Below are 17,998 nucleotides of genomic sequence, written 5' to 3' on the forward strand. Positions count from 1 at the left end.
GTGAAGGCCTTCTTGGCTTGGATCAGTATGTTTGGCGTCCCAACGGAAGGGTCCTAAAAAATGGGACGGTACGGGTCGGTTATTTGGGGATCTGTCCCAGGATTACTCGGGAGAAACGGCTTAAAATGTGTGCCATACCAAGACCAACCAAGACGAACTACTTGGTTGAAACAGGGCTTTTGTTCGTCACGTCTTGTCTGACGCTGATTATTGGTAAATCTAGAGTTATCTTAACTCTAAACTTGATAATTCTGTGACTTTTGATGGACCTGGGCGACCTGTTTCCCTGTTTTCAGTCTTAATGCTAAGCTAAGATCTCAAACTTCAAGCTTTTCTCTAAAAAAATTAGAGCAGTGAAGGCTTTTTCCTGATCCAACTCTTTTTACAAATTTACAAAGATGCCAAACTTCACAAATTTTCATAAAACATTTCATCAAAAGTGTTACGTTCGCCTAAATATTGAGCAGTTATCCAAATTCTGATCAGAAACATAGTTTTGTCTCCAGAAAACTAAACACTGCAAATAAAAAATCCTCACTGAAAACTACTCCCTTGTAAAAACTGGGTTCATTGTTCAGGATAAAACATTTTCTGTGAACAAGACCTTTAATCTGCTGTTGCAGTAACATAAATTTAAGAGACAGAATTGCCCTTTAAAAAGATCACCAGGGCCTGTCTTCTGTTACCGTGGAGCAGCTGGGCACCGGCCTGCAGAAGGCATTTTCATGTATACTTTGTCGAGCTGTAGTAAGCATGCACTTATGAGTTATTAATGAGCAACATATTTGTTGAAGAAAAGAAACGTCCACAGAGTTTGTCTTTGAATGCTGAGGGATGAATAATGAGGGGGGAAAAGAAAGGAGAGTGAAATGAAAAAGGAAAACCTCCAGAACGGCGTTATATTTGACTGTGGGCTTGCAGAGCGCCGGCATTCTCATAGAGATTAAATTCCCCTCACTCTGCGTCTCAGTTCGGGGGTGGTGGGAAATAAAAAAACAGTGGCTGCTTTGAAAAGAAGAAGCAGCTCTTCATTTAGCACGGTAAACAAGAAGCTTTGAAGTCAGCCATTTAAAATAGGATTTACATGAATAAATAAATCGCTCCAGCTCCAACACTGTTCATGAAATCGCACAAGAAGGCAGACGGCTCCGGGTAATCGTCTGTGGAGCCGACACACATGACACTGCAGAGAATAACGTGAGGTTATAGTGTGGGAATCCTTTATAAATACCCCCAGCTCTGTTTGAGTCTGAAACTCTAATAACAGAGTTCGCCATCCCGGGATTTGCTCCAAGTCGGAAAGTCTCTGTCGGATCTGATGAGACGGAAACACAAATGAGAGTCCGTATTAAAAACCGTATTGATGCCTCTTTTCACTTCGCTGGCTCTTGGCATCTCATGTTGGCTGCGTGAATGAACAATGACATCTTTTTTGCAGCTGAAGATGTGCTTCACAACCCTGTGCTTCACATCCATCCACACAGAACACCAAACAATAATAATAATAATAATAAAATTAAAAATAATAAAACCTTTCTCATCATAGCGAGGGATGGGCTTCCAAAGCTTTTTTTTTTTTTCACAGGATGCTGCGTCAAATCCACCTCTTTAATCCTGATGAAACATTTTTCGTTGATCACAAAAGTTAGAGATGTTAAAGAGTCAGCTTGAAGCTAAAGGCAGCAGACGACACAAACAGCCGGTAACTTCTCCTTCAGAGAGGAAGAACGATCGTTAATGAGCTGCATCTGTCATTTTAACCCTTGATCTAAGATGCTAACTCTGGCTAAACTAAGTTTTTTAAATATCTTAATTTGATGTCTCTGAAATCTTCAATCTCTGACATCACAATCCTCTTCCCTGCAAAATAATTTCTGCTTTCCTCAACCTCCATTAGCTTCAGATCCTCATGATTTAAGTCAGCAGCACGGCCATCAAAGACCTGACAAAAACAACTCCCTGCTCCTCACTTCCATAACCAGCTCTCAGTTAAAAGCTAAAAATCATTTGCTGTTAAAACTTCTTAAACTTCTTTTAAAACACTTCCTGAGACCTCCTCTTGTTTGGAGACTTGTAATTTCTTCTTTCTGTTCAGTTTATTGTTGCCTCTGTTTGGAAACCTTACGACAGAAACACCAGATGCGTCTCTGGTCCGGCTCTGCTCCATTGCGTGTTCGGTCCGGCCTGAAGCAGGACTGTCAGACAGCTGGAGGAGTTCCCTTTGCACACCAGACGCATATTTTTTGTTCAAATATTTTGCACGTTTTTTTTTTTTTTTTCCGAATCTACTGTTCGCTTTCAAACCAGCAACGTTCTTTCACTCTTTTTCAGACCGAGATTGATTCTTCCAAAGTTTTGCTTGCAACAAGTACACAACCAATCATTACCCTCGCTGTTGACAAATCACATACCAAAGCATTCAACACTGATTGTGTTCGACAAAAGACCTAAAAACTACAAAGACAACATTTGGAGGAGAATAGCTGCAAAGACTCAATATGACGCCTCCAAATTTTGGCAATTTTGTGCCGTTTATTCACGTCGCCGTTGATGTGCAAACCCCAAACCTGTCACCTCCAGGTCTGGCAGCTCTCACTATGTTGGTTTGTTGTGATAGTCAAGCTAATCGTACAACTACAGCGTGTCTGTTTCATTTTTGCACATTCATCTTCCATTTCTCTATTGCAAATTGCACATTTTTCTGACATCTATTCAGTGCACTACTTTAACTTAAATTATGTGAATATTTTTATTCTACTCTGTACAAAGTTCTTTATTTAATATTGTAATTATTAATATTTCCCCTACTACTTAAGCTCTATTTTTCTACTTTTTAAATATTTAGTGTTTCTTTTAGTGTCTTTCTATTTACAAAATTTGTACTGAGAGAGTGCAGTTTCAACCAGAGTCAAATTCCTTGTACTATTGGGAATACTTGACGAATAAAGGTGATTCTGATTCTGATTCTGATTCTGAATTATGACCTAATTTTGGCACAGTTTGTTTTATTTTGAAAATCACTCTGAGTTCGTAGGTGGTTTCTGTGCACAACTTCCTGTTTGGCTCTATCTGTTTACATGTCACAGCTCTGACATTTTGTGTATCTGATGCAGTCAGTCGAGTGGGTTTGGTGTTAATTGACGGAGCAGAGTCAGACTGGAGACACATCTGGTGTATTCTGTATGTCTTCCTGTCCTCACCTACATGACATTATGTTCTTTAAACTTAGCAAAAGAGGTAAGGAAATTCACGTTTGATGGATTATTTCTTTTTTGTACCAATGCTTCTTGGTGATTAATCTGATACTGTTGTAAAGCCTGTTTATTTTCCTTTTAAATGGACATTTGGAAGGAACATGTATTTGTGGGATGAGCATGTTGGCTGAATCTCCTCTGCCAATGCCAGAAAGTTAACCAAGAAGCACTGTGACAACAAAGAAATAATTTACTTAACATCAGTTCCCTGTAGATAAAACTCTCTGAAGCACTTCTTTTGATAACACTGGGGAACAGTTAGAAAAACAAAAACAGTTGAGCTGGATTTTTATGCTGATCAAACTAAAATTAGCATGCTGATTCCAGTTTTTTTTCTAGCACATCAAGTTTTTTTCTCCAGATCAGCAAAATTCTTCTGATTAGCTGTAGTAAGACCTGCCAACTAATTACGATTGGTCTCATCTACAGCTACGTGGAAACTTTCTGTGCAGTCGCAGTTGAGAAAGAGCGGTGAGAAGAAGCTAGCATAGCAGGAATTTAGAGGATTTGTGCTTTTTTTTCTCTCTTAACCTTGTAACCATGGGCACACCGTTGTAATTTCTGGTTCGTTTTATGCCGTTTTGTCTTTTAAAAAGCTTGTAACTATTCAATCCTAGTTTTTTAGAAACGTAGCAGTTATTCCTGTTTCTTTCATATTTCATTATGTGTTAATATTTTAAGATTTTTCAAAAAAAAACATATCTGTTAAAGTTGCTATGAGGAGGATCTGTTTTAATTGCACTCCCTCGCCACCTTGTAGCCTGGAGTCTCCGCACACTGTTGTAAATGACTTATAGCGAAGCGTGTGTTTCTTTTGTGATTAAATGAAGATGTTTATCTCCTGTTTATCTTTCTTCTGCTCTTCTGTCTTTTTGCTGTCTGACAGTTAGGCTCCAGTGTCCACCATCACTACAAAAGTAATCACAGAAATCAGCAGAGAAAAACACAGATGTCTCTTCTCATCCTAAAAGCTAAAAAGTAGCAATTCAAAATAACCTGTAACCTGCAATATTGGTGCTGATAATCTCATTTTAAAGTGTGGATTATGATCAGGCAGATATCTAGAAGGGAGACTTTTTCAAGCTCACTTAGAAACTCCTCAAAGCCCCTATAAGTATTTTTTCAAATTACTTCAAGAAAAGGGATCCTATAATTCAAAAACTTGACGTTATAGAGAAAAACTGAGATCAGTTTTAGATTCTGCACCCAGAAATTAGGAACAAACAGCTGTCAAACCTGACTCAACAAAAACTGTGTTCCCCAGTGTTATCAGTGATGAGTTTCTGAGTCTAAAAATGAAAACTGTATTTAAACTTCTCCATGATGGCTCTCATATCCCGTCCACTCTGTGAGAGGAGTGTTAATGTGACACAGACGATCTGGATCCGTCAGCCTGGATTAACCTGAACATCTCATCCTCCAAACTGAAACGAGCTCCTGGTTCTGCCTGTGTTTGAGGACGAGGATTGATCAGAGATTAATGAGTCAAATGGAGCAGCTGGAGCCCATCCCTGCTCCTCCCTGTCAGCCTTCACCTCCTGCCTGCTCCCCTCTGTCTCTGCTCTGCTAACGTTAGTGTGTCATGGATGGAGAACAGAAACGGACGCCTGCAGCGCTGCCTGTCTCTGGATGAGTCTTTGCGTACATGATTGCGACAGCCACTGTTTGGTTCCACGCCACGGTAGCCCTCTTACACCGGCTTTTCATCCCCCTTCCTCCTCCTCCTCCTCGTGTTTATCGAAACGGCGGTTCAGGCTGTTGAGGGTTTGGCCTGTAAAGCTGCTGCACCCTCACCGGCCTGCCGTTAGCCGGCCAGCCGCCCGCTAGCTGTCCGATGACCCTGAGGCCCACCGGCTGTCCGTGTCCTGGGAGCGGGGTGCTGGGGCTGAGGATGTGGGTCTGACCCGGTTGGGGTTCAGAGGGAGTGGTGCTACTCTGAAATCCTGGGGCGGACGCTGGAGGAGAAACGGGGTAATGTGGAAGGAGGATGGCCGGCGTGAGGCCGTAGCGGACCTGGAAGACCCTCAGAGGTCCCTGGGCTACCAGGCCGTTGTGCCGCAGAGGCTCCTGGGGCTGCTCCGAGTCCTTCTTCACCTCGTGGACTTTCATCTCCTCTGGACGTTTGCTTTTCCCCGTCTGCTGCTTGGCCTGGACCACCTCCTGCATCTTCTCCGCCTGAGCCCGGCGGATGTGATACGTCTTCCTGGAGCTTTGGAAGGAGTCCAGGAACTCATCCAGGCTTATGTTCCCCTCCATGAACTTCTCCAGCAGCTCCTGTGAAGCAGGGCAGACAAACAGAGCGGCATCAGCAAACAGGACGAGGTGGCACCCCGGGGAGTCCTTCAAACAAACTCCTCTGAGCACAAAGAGGATTCAATCAGCTCCAGGATGTTTACCCATGAACTCTGGCACAGTTTGTGATATCTGACTGTAACTGCACTTCACAGAGCTAACAATGGGCCATGTGCTGCAACTGTTACATTTGGCAGCGCTTGAAAGGCGTGTGATCTGTGTCTGTTTGTGTTCCCAGGACGGGAGAAACTGAGCCTCGTCTGGTTCGGGACAGAAGTTACATTTATGAAGTAATCTCTGCGTAAACCGAACAGAATTAACTCCAAACCTCCTCTGGTGGAGTCTGGCTTCACAGGCCTGGGAGAGGACGGCAAGAGTTTATTACGTGTGAGAGGGGTCCAGCTGCAGACCTCCACTCACAGAGGCTCCACTCTGAGTAGGGATGGGTACCTTTCACTTGTAAAAGGAAATGGTACCAGGTATCGGTTCTCAACGGTACCTTTGTGTGTTTATGTAGTAAAAAATATCAATTTGTTCCGTAGTAAAATGTCATTTTTTTCAATGTAACATAGTTATTCTTCAATATATAAACTTCCCATGCTGTGTTCATGTCCAGCACAGAAAATCCCCTACTCATCCACTTCCCCACAGTCACAAGGATGTGTTTAGGTACCTAAACATGGTAGCTTTTGATTTTACGTAAATCGGTACCCTAACTCTGAGACCCCCGCCATTGTCAGGGGAAGTGACTTAAGGATGTGAAGTTAAACAAACAAACAAACAAAAAAAACATATTGCATTTTATTGAGCTAACAAAGTGTTTACATTTAAATAAATTTGGAATTGGTTAATGGATCTGGATATCTCTGTGCATAAATAAATAAAAGTAAGTAGAAATCGCACGTCATCTGACATCAATTTATTGTTTTGTTATGCATTATTGACTGAAGTAGGCCATCTAGTGTCTTAAAGTGGTAATAGCAATAATTTAAGGCCATAGCCTGCATCTTTTTTTTTTCCTGTTGGAAAACATCCGTCTGTTAGTATTTTGACATTTAGAGTTGAGTAACAGAGACTAACTGTGAGATGTTTTTGTGATGAAGGTTGAAACTCTGGTTTAAAGGGCAACTCTGTTTTTTTGACACCTGGACCTTATTTATAGGTGTGTGCTTGCTCATATACTCACTCAGACAAACATCGTGCAGCTCGGAGTCCTTCAGAAGTTATTTAGATCCAGCTGATTTTAGCCGCACTTAGTGGGGGCCACGGCAAGGGAGCTTCAGCGCGGGACATAATCTCTGCAAAATCGATCATTTCGGCTATATCTTTTCATCCATCGCTATCCATCGTTATCACAAACACACTCCTCTTCTGTTGTCATAGGCGAACACTGTCCACAAGACTTTATGATAACACCGGCGATGGATGAAAAAATATAGCCGAAATGAGCGATTCTGCAGAGATTATGTCCCGCGCTGAAGCTCCCTTGCCGTGGCCCCGCTAAGTGCGGCTAAAATCAGCTGGCTCTAAATAACTTCTGAAGGACTCCGAGCTGCACGATGTTTGTCTGAGTGAGTATATGAGCATGCACACACCTATAAATAAGGTCCAGGTGTCAAAAAAACGGAGTTGCCTTTTAGAACAAAGTTATATAAATACATGCTAACTGCTAGCGTATAAATGCAATTTCTCATTTAAGTTAGCGTCAAGCTAGCACTATTTTTTTTATTTTTTTTTCATATTGCTTTTGGTCCGTTACGAAGAGGGAGACAAAAATGTACTTTACTCTGTGTGTTCAGTTCTTTGGTAAAACTTTAAGGGGAAAATCCTGCACTGGAAAAACTGAAATCATATCAAGTGTTTTTGTCTCATTTTCTGTAAAAAATGTCTTTCTAGACTTAATTCGAGCTACATTCACCTGACCAGTCCAGACAAATGTCTTGATTAAGCTATTCAAAGACAAAAATGAGGTCTGAATTGCTGTAACAAGTAGTAGTAGTTCTTGTATTAAGACATTATTCTAGTTTCAAGCAAATTTTCAAGCAAATTTTTCTTGTACCGCTGGCAGATTTTTGTCCTTGTTACAAGCCATTCAGACGTTTTTGTCTTAAAACAACCTAAAACAAGTTAGCTGGGGCGTGAAACAGATGAGATGAAATGAAAATGAGAGTCATGTTGTGTTATTAAAGACACATATTTCTTACGTTTCCTTTTCTTAATGTAACACTATACAGGACTCAGGCTAACCAAGGTCATCAAAACGAAGAAAAATTGGATGTGTCTACGCAATGTAATTTTGAAGGCAACTTTTATTTTGAAATTTTACTTCATATCCTGCCGTCAATTCTTTCTGACAGTGGAGGAGTAGAGGTCTGCAGCTGGACTGTTTTGTTTTACGTGTTTACATTTTTTCCATTAAATCCCGTCCTGCTTGGTCTTAAAGACACACAACGACACATTTACGACCAAAAGATTGATCTCTGTGTATCTGTTGATGCACTTAAGGAACTTTTAAAAAACTTCCTGAGCTGCCCTGGTTTGTTTTCCCTGGAATGTGAAGAGTTTTTATCATAAGGACAAAGGATGAGAGGAAAAGGTAAACAGCTTTAAAGCTGCTGGAAAAGGCTTGATCCTGAGTTTTATAAGGAAAAAAAAACAGAGACACGCTAACAAAGTCAGACTAAGTGGGACTAGATTAAGGTCAACACAGAAAAGTTAAAGACCGAAGAAAAAGATGTGAGAACCCTGCAGAGAGACAAAGAAGATTATAAAATTCAAGAGGGACAATAAAACAAAAGAACAATGTGAATTTAACAGACTTCAGACGGAGGGGAATAATTGGCGGTGGCATCAAAGAGGACGTTAAATTAGACACCCAGTGTTACTCCTCACATCGCCGTCTCCCTTCCTCTAACGTTTGCCTGTCACCGGTCAGTCCTGTCGTCTTATTGGTGGAGCTCCTGCTTTATTACACCCCCTCCTCCTCCCCGTGAGTCTTCTCCCACTGAGTCGAGAGCTTCTCCATCTGGCGCGGTCGCCATCAGATAACCTCAGGTCCCAGCGAATTAAATTGGCCTGGCTGCCAATATTCAGCAGCTGCTACATGCGAAGCTGGTTTAATTTCTACCGTGAGTGTACAAACAGCGATCTGCACTGGAGTGTGATGCTCATACCGCACAGAAACAGAGTTAATCTTCAGCGTTTTTATTAGCGGAGGCATAAATTATCCCAGAGAAGAAGCTCATTAGGATAAATCTGTATTCTGCATTCGTCACTGAAAATGTCTGTCAGCTGGTTCGTATTTGTTTCTGAGGATGTAAATGGCAGCTTGAACCCGAGGCTGAAAATGACTCAATTATCAGACAAAGAAGTGACAGACGTGGAAACACAAATATTTAGTTGATGGCTGAATTATATGAGACACAATTCGAGCAAAATGTCAAAGACTGTCAAGCCCTCATTTCACAAAAACGAGTGAGGAGAGTTTGTTGGCTTTTATTTGTGCCTGATGTTGGAGTTTAAAAACAGTCAAGGAAGAAAACTCCTTTTCCTGACAATTTATTTTGGATCAATTCATGAAAACAAATTTAATTGTTTTTTTTTTTCTAAACTAGAGGTGTACAGACTTTTTTTTAAAGTGGGTTACAACTGATTTGGTGAAATCAACTATTTGTAAACTATGATAGTAACTATGAATTTTCTATTTGGGAACTATTTCTACAACTTTAGAGACTTGAAAACTTATGTTAAGACTGGTGCTGTTACTTAAACATGTTATTTAGATTCATTAATTACACCGAAAATTAATGCATTGTAAAAAACTAATGCAAAATTAATTATAGCACACTGACATTTTAATATTGGCCATTTGAAGGGCGTCACTTCACAAATGTGGCGCTAATCAAACCAAACAAAGCCGAGGTGACAACAGGAATAGAGATGACGACTGCTAGTGAGGCTAGCAAATTTTGGCCTTTCAATGTCAAATTTATTTACCAAAAAAAATATGATGACATGACAGTCAACAAAAACATGGTTATTTGTAGCTTATGAAAAAAATTAATTTTCATATCACCAAAGTTGCTGCAGCCTGACGCATCATTTGAACGCCATACATGTCTGGACAAGTTCCACTGTTAGCGTTATGAGTGCTTCTGTTAGCTTGCTTTGCTAACCCATGCTTACAGCACTTCTGAAACGAATGAGGATTGTGGAATATGGATTTAGAAATTCTTTATTTGGGGACCTTCCGGAGATTTGAGATTAAAATGTGATTAATCAGATTAATTAATTACAAATCCTGTAATTAATTGGATTAATTTTTTTATCGCCTAACAGCACTAGTTAAAAGGTTTTGGTCCAACACAGCCCTTTAACAACCCTGCTACTGTTTAAAATGATGGTTGAAAGGAGCGCTCTCAAGGTTAAAGTGTGCTTAAGCTCGGTATGGTTTGCCAGTGTGGTGTAAAGCATTTCCACCAAGCAGTCCGGTTTGGTTCAGTACGGTTAGGCACGGTTTGGTTCAGTTAGGCCTGATCCCTTCAGCTGTTCCACAGCAAACTGTCTCCTCTTGTGGTGTAGCGTGTAAGTCGGATGCAGAAAGCTGCAGCTGTTAAACAATAGTGTGACGCCGTTTACGTGACACAGTTTACCCGCTAATAAATCCAACGAAGAAGAAAAACGTGACACAGTAAACAAAGAGCAACGATGAAGACATGCAGAATTTCGTCCTCTCTGTGATTGTCATGTAGCTCTTTGATACAAAGAACAATCAAGCTTTGTCTGAGAGAAGTCTGTGTGCCGCCAGGAGAAATGCCGCCACTTTCGGGGTAAGTGATGATTCTCTCGACCAATCAACGGTCTGCAGTGTTGTAGCTCCACCTTCTGAGAGCGGATCGGTTCAGTCTGGCACCCATACGAAAGGGTCCCAAAAAGTGGGACGGCTCGTCTCGGTTATTTGAGGATCTGTCCCGGGAGAAGTCAGTAGAAACGCCACAAAATGCGCGCCGTACCGAGACGAACTGAACCGGTCTGCTTGGTGGAAAAGCAGCTTGACATACCTGATAAAACCACAGCTCACCTGTCCCTCAGGTGTCTCTTGATACCACATAATCAGTGGTCAGTCGTAAGCAGTTTTACGTGCTACGTAAACATCAGCAAACTCTGCTTCTGACCAAGGAAACTATTCTCCATTAGGGGGCGATATGGGGAGAATATGTCAGGATGTTTTTAGAGCAGGATCAGGATTGTTTTTCAATTTCAGACTTTTTTGACCAACTAACAACATTTTTTAGCCCCAAATATTTCTGATCCTGCATTCTTAAACATTGTACTCCTTTCCATTTCTTAACTTTACCCTCTCCTTGTGTCCTCTGATGTGTTTATTAAACTCTCAGATTTTCACATCCTGATAAATCCATTCATTTTTAGACGTCAGCTGTGAGAGATGTTGAGTTTCTGTAGAATGTACAGAGCTTTAGCTTTATAGAAGGAGCCTGGGCTCAGTCCAGATGTAGTGTAGCGAGATGTTACTATATATAGATTGTAAGATGAAAGCTAGGGGTTACCAGGGTTGGTCATGCCTGGTCCATAGAAGGTATAACTTTTTGGTTAGTTTTTAAAAGTCATGTTATATTCATCAAACCCTTCTCCTTTCATATTTTTTTCATTATTCACAATCAAACCAAAAGTCTTTCCTTCATCAGAGGAAGCAGAAACAGAGAAACCGTGTGCAGCGAGTGTGAAACGTTTCTGTGAAAGACTCCTTCATTATAAAACCATTCATACAACTTTTAAAGGATTTCTTGCCCATGTGCATGATGAAGACCACCACAGGGGAGAACATCACTTTGGCAGCGGTGCAGTCCTTAACAGCATCAGTCAGACCACTTGGCTGCAGTCCGACAGCTTTAACGTATAATGAGCAGCAGATCCTTTGAGGAGCTGAAGCTGTGAACTTTAGTTTAAACCCCAAACAAAGTCTGCTGTGTGTGTGTGTGTGTGTGTGTGTGCCCACAGTTTGTCTGAGTTTAAAGGCTGGCGGGTCATTAAACTCAAGCAAAGTCTCCTGCGAGTGTTTAAGAGGACAGACGACAACAAAGAGTCTGAGTCTTGTTTCCTGTGTCATGAAGGATCTGTTTTCACGTCCAGGCCTGACAGAGAATCTTCCTAATAGGAAAGTGTGTTTGAATTACGGGGGCAAAGAAATAAGCCGTTTAATCGGCTCCACAAAAACAGAGATTTAAGTTTTCAGGTGTTTTCTTTTTCATGTTTCATGGTCATGATGCCGTTCCTGTGAAAATGTTTGAAAATGTTCGATTTCAGGGGTTTTCAAAGTGTAAGACAGAGAGCGTCCATTCAGAGAACATAAAGTCACTCGGGCCTCCCCTATTTTAATAAAACAAATACTACAAATGAAAAAAATAATTATCCACTTTGGTTTTTACGGTGGATTGTTGCATTCACTTGAATATAAAACAAAAAATCCTCCTGTTGTTACGACATAACTATCTCATAAACATTGGATTTTTTTTAACCTATTTTAGAATTTCCTGTTTTTATGTGATACTTTCTCATTAAAACAGGAATCTACAAAGTAAAGAAATTCCTGAAAATCTTTAATCACCGCCCCAATAAAGAAACATGTAACGGTTAACTAGAACATATTAAAAAGCCTACCTTGGCAGCAAAAACATGCAGCAACGAGTCATGCAGTGTGGCATTATGGGAAATGCTGTTTTTACAAGATAGTATCTCAAAAAAACAGGAAATTCTAAAATAAATATAACATTTTTTTTTAATTCTAAACAAAAAAAAAATCTTGTTTTTGCAAGATAGTTATGTCATAAAAACAGAAAGTTTTTTTTTTCAATTGAATGTAATACGCCACAGTAGGTTTTCCCCCACAAAACAAAGTATTAATCCTGAACATTCAGGTTCATTTTATTTTTCATGGTTTATTTTAGTAAATGGTAAATGTGTCTAAAGTAGTCAGATATATATACCATACAGACTGCTGCTTGAATTCAAGTTCAACTTAAAACAGGAACCAAATATGAAAATTCAGCCAACATCAGCCGATACCGATACTGTGCCGATAATATCATGCATCCTTAGTGTCTATATCAGTTTAGGTCTATTTATACATGGTTTTGTTTTCAAGCTTCGCACAGGCGAGTGAAATGTGTAGGATTATTTCATCATAACTCCAAATTATGTGACATCTTAAATTAGTCAACACGTCAATCTTCAAAATGCAGAAATGAAAAAGTTGGTTGCTTTTATTTTGTTCGTTTAAAGAAGCTGAAACGTCTCACACATGTTGTGCAAACATCCTGAGGTGTGTTCTCTGCTCGACTCAGTCGGGCTGTTTGGCATGTGCTGTGAGTCGCTTAATCAATCAGTGGACAGACACCTTAATGACCGAGTCGTGGAGGTATTGATCGGAGCCGGTGTCAGATGGGGGAGGTGTGTGTGGGGATCGATACGAGCCTGGGGGCAGCAGTGTGGCTTTCAGGTGTGAATGAGACTCCTCCAACATCCTGATTAAGGCTGAAACAAGATGCAGGATTGTAAGTGATCTGCAGCTATCAAGACACAAGCTACACTTATGATAACAGCTTCATTTCCATCACAGACCATCCTCGTGTTTCAACGGCGTCCACTGGACATCAGGAACAAAACGAAGCTCTGATATGTGAGTTTAAAATCCAACTGAAGCTTCATTAATCATTCCTTCAGCAGATGAGATTCAGATATATGGATATTTTGAATTCAGTGACCGGAAAGTTCATCTGCCAAGACTCTGGATGTCACAGATGTTTGATTGACAGCTCATCCAGCAGGGTCATGTGTCAGGACGTACACAGCAGCCGTGATGTGCAGTAAGCATTAAAGCATCAAAACATGCAAACATTGGCACCTGCCCGTGCATTTAATCATAATCCTCATGTTTTCATACCATAGCCAATTTTTTCAGCATCTATGCTCCAACACACATTAACCGCATCAGGAGTGCAGATCTGATATCCTGGGATAAAATGTTTTCGTGCAGTTTATTGTCCGCTCACACGCAAATTTGTCTTGCACTACATGCTCCAACAATCTCTGGAATAACATTAAGCGCACAGAGAACATCTGCCAGCTCGCTCCATATATGCTGGTTTACGTTGTCGGTGAAACATTCAGCCGTGCTTCATGCTCAAGTGATGCACAAGAAATGATGCATGCACACAGACGATGGAGGAAGTTTGGAGAGACAGTTGGCTCGTGTGGGGACTGACGGAGCGAGGAGAAGCTGAAACAGAGGACGGCGGGCGTGTGGAGGAGGGACGGACTGATTTACATTAGTACAAGAAGAAAATCAGGCACAGAGGAAATGTTAGTGTGCATCTCTTTTTGAAAAGGATCTGTAGAGACACAACCATGGACTGTTTTTTTTTCATTTATTACAGATAGACATTTTTAATTGGGGTGAGTATTGTAAAAATCTTCACAATGCGCATCATGATACTTAGGTCGCAAAACGATAATATCACGATATGACAATATTATGATATATTGCAATATTCTACACAGGTACTTATTTGATTAAAAATAACTTTTCATTGTATAGTGGTTAAATAAAAAAAAGTCAGATACAGTGTTTCATACATACACTTAATTTAAAAACTTACAGCATGTCCAGTTTGTGGCTTAAACTAATGTGACATTAAAAATTAAAACTAAAAGAATAAAATTAATTAAAACTACAATTATTTTAAATATTAACTACTGAATAAATTACAATTAAAAATAAAAATTAATAAAAAATAAATAGAATTATTTAAAATCTAAATTACTTAATAAAAATTAAAATTAAAATCAAAAAATGAAATTACTTAATTAAAACTAACATCAATTAAAATCTAAATTACTTAATTAAAAATAAATTTAAAAAAATAAAATAAAATAAAAATAAATTACTAACCAAAACTAAAATTAATTAAAATCTAAATCACTTAATTACAGATAAAAAATAAAACAACAAAAATTTGAAAATTAAAATCAAAAAATTTAAATAAAAATATATATATATTGGTCAATTGGTAACACTAATTAATGTCACTTGGTGTAACAAAAGTTTCTCAAAAAATATAATACTGCATAAAACATGACTATGATTACTATTTTATCAGTCTACTACACTGTAAAAAATTAACTTAAAATAATTTTAAGCTAACTGGCCCAAGAATGGAGAGAAAACATTGACGTTTATGGCATCAAAACTTACATCACCAAGTTTAGGAATAAAATATTTTGAATCTAGTTTGAGATTTTATTTATTATACTGTACTTCCAACTTGCCTAAAATATACATTTTTATTTTAACAAAGTTATCAATATCAATATTGTATTACAGGTCATAGTATTGTGATACATTGCTGTGTCGTTATTTGTACACACAATGTTGGCCCCAAAACATTGAGATCGTCACTCTTGTGTCCTCAGTGGTGTGAGTGTTTCACAGATTTAACGAAGTAATTTGGTTATAAATTTACACTGAGACCAAAGTGTCCAAGTTGAAGACATATCCTCTACACTCTTTAACATTCAAAACGGTGTCCCACAGGGATCAATACTGGGTCCTATTCATATTCTATTTTCATCATCTACATCAGTGATTTATGTAAAGATGACAGTGATGCAAGGTTTCCTTTCTATGCTGACGATATCGTGTTGTATACTTCCTTGTCATGCTAAGTGAAGCTGCTTTTGATGTTGTTTTGAGGAATCTTGGCAGACTGAGACTTGTACTCAGTGTTAACAAGATGGAAACATGTATTTTTTCCAGATCAGAAAGAAAGGTTAAGGACAGTTAAAAGATTTTTACTGTGAACAAACTGGTGATTGAACAGGTCTCAGCATATCGACATATAGGCTTCACTCTGGAAGAACTCACACTGAGTGTCTCACTTTAAAACTGAACGTAAAGTTTCTTCTATAGAGTCAAATGCTGTTACCCTTTAGTTGCAGGACGGAGACTCATCCAGGCAACTTTTCTGTCCATGACTGAGTTTGATGATATTCTTTATTAGTATGCAACCTCCTCTTCCTTGGAAATGTTGGACTGTGTATCACTCTGCCGTGAGATTTATCTTCCTTACATAACAGACTGATAAAGCACTGGTACATCTTTCTTTATTGGACTAATCTTCATGAGCTACTCCTCAAACAGTCAGGGACTGTAATCTGAGGTCTCATGGCTACATCACGTATGTTGTACCTCCAAATCAGTCAGTACTTGGTAAAAATGCATTAAATGTCTTTGCTCCATCATCTTGTATCACTTTAAACTGGATTAATTTATCAGGCTGTATGATTTTAAAACCAGAATTGAGGCTCATTTAACCGCTTTGCGTACGCAGTGGCGTTTTCTCCCGGAGGCCAAGGGAAGCCATGCTTCCTCTCTTTTTTTAGACTGTAGCTGTGATTTAATGAAAATATTCCTTTTTAACAGTTTCGATACTTCTTCTGTGTTTTGTCACTGTCATCTCTTCCTTATTCCTCTCCTCTAGTTATTGAGCATTTTACAATGTGTAAAACAGCGCCCTCGTAAATGTTCTGTGGCGAATGAGTGGTGAAAATACGATACTGCACGCTGTTGTCTGCAAGGAAGCCAAGCAGAGTTGGAGTCCCTTGGTGAAAAAAACCCAGAATGATTAACCAATCAGATGAGGCCGTGGTCATGACGCTGCTCATCTGTGATTGACCAAGACTGTGCCAAGGGAAGCCACCCCGTCTTTGGCCTCAAACCAATCAAATCACAGTATCGTCATCCTCGAGCCACTGAATGAAATCAGGGAGGTTAGCACATTAGCAGTGTTCATGAAGCGGCCGGTTGTGTGTTTAAGTGGGCGGTTGAATTAATTAATACGATGTTTAAGCTAAGTCAAGAGGACAATGAACGAGTGTGAATGAGTGAGTGAGGGTGGGAGAGAGAAAGGACGTGTGTTTGTTGTTCAAAGTAAGTAAAACGAGCGCTCTCTGGGCACTCTAACAGGTCCGTTACATGAAATAGTGATACAAACTGCAACATAGCCTTTTATGTACCCCACTCCCTAAAAAAAACTACAGATAACAGGCTTTGTCTCACTTGGCTTCCTCAAAAAAAATCTCCACGCCACGCCACTGTGCGTACGTGTTTTGATAATTGGGGGGCTGACAGTGAAGTGGTTGTCTTGTTTGTCTTTGACTGTTGACTGACTGTGTAACTTTATAGGCTGCTGTGTTGACCAGGACTTCCTTATAAAAGAGCATTTTTTATCTTATTTGCTTTGTGGAAATGCATTTTTGTCCGTCTGTATAAACCACAATAAAATGCCAGATTTCAGGGCCTCATTTTTACCCTCTTCTGTTTTCTATTCTGCATACCTGAACGGTTCAACATGCACAAATTTTAGCTTGTTACTGAGCAGGCAGAGGCAAGATAGTGCATTTGTTATCCCACTGATTATTTATCATCATTAAAAGGATCAGGAAAGTGTTTTCTAGCAGCAGCTGTGTGTTTTCCCTCAGCTGTGCACACACACTCCTCATGTCAGTACCTGCACGTCACAGAGTCAGGCTATTACCGAACACAGAGTGCACAGATTCATAAGAACATGGATACTCAGTTTTTACACAAAAGAAAAGCAGCACTCTTCTTTCACTGTGGCTGGCAGACGGCTTTGAAAGCATCAAGGCCAGCGGAGCATTAATTTAATATTTGTGAAGTTTTAATTCTGCCCTCACCGTGACTGAAAAATGTTCAAAGTGAGGTTTGTGGATTATCTCCAGAAACAAGCACGGAGGGGGAACGTTGTTTTTAGCTTTTCAAAAGGTCATTTCTCAAGCCTGTGGATGCAATAAACAAAAACACAATTTACCTCCTCTGCATTGTGGTGCAGGCAGACATAACAAGCCTCGGAGAGCGTGCACAGACACCACAAGGGGTAAAGAGGAAGGGAATGTAAACAGATGTGATGTTTTTGGATCTGCTGTTTAGAAAAGTTCTGACATTTGTCTAAAATCTTCAGACTGTGTGAATCTGTTTTTGTATTCCAGTTACAAAGAGAGCAAACAAATCAATCCCAGGGTTAAAAAAAATCAATTTCCTCGGCCTCTTTGCTCAGAGCTGTTTCATGAAATATGAAGAACAGGTCTTAAGTTGTTAACGAGCCTTTCATTTCCAGATCTAATCGACTTAATTAGCTAATATTTCATGAGTTAGCTAAGCAAAGAAACACCCTGCATAAAATCTGTGAATAAAAAATCTAATTAAGAGAGATTTTTTTAAAAACTCTGTGCTTTTGAAGTTTGCACAGAGTTTGCTGAGTTTGTCTCTCAAATTAAGGCTTTTACTAACGTAGCTCTGTGTTGTAAGAGGAAAACCTGTTAGAAAAATTAGTTTACATGTTGATATCTCAATTATA

The 17,998-nt window shown here is 39.6% G+C and overlaps 1 protein-coding gene across 1 annotated transcript in view; it reads right to left on the reverse strand.

Moving 5' to 3' along the window:
* Positions 1-3,616: 3,616 nt before the first annotated feature.
* The window catches only part of vps37d (VPS37D subunit of ESCRT-I), a 60,685-nt gene continuing 46,303 nt past the window's right edge, over positions 3,617-17,998 (reverse strand). Inside the window, exon 4 of the mRNA XM_074671521.1 lies at positions 3,617-5,528. Coding sequence (XP_074527622.1) covers positions 4,989-5,528 — 540 coding nt within the window. The 3' untranslated portion in view covers positions 3,617-4,988. The remainder of the gene's footprint in view (positions 5,529-17,998) is intronic.

Source organism: Halichoeres trimaculatus, unplaced genomic scaffold, assembly GCF_033239565.1.
Source record: "Halichoeres trimaculatus isolate MK-OKI-2021-1 unplaced genomic scaffold, fHalTri1.1 fHalTri1_scaffold_6, whole genome shotgun sequence".
NCBI classification, from domain to species: domain Eukaryota; kingdom Metazoa; phylum Chordata; class Actinopteri; order Labriformes; family Labridae; genus Halichoeres; species Halichoeres trimaculatus.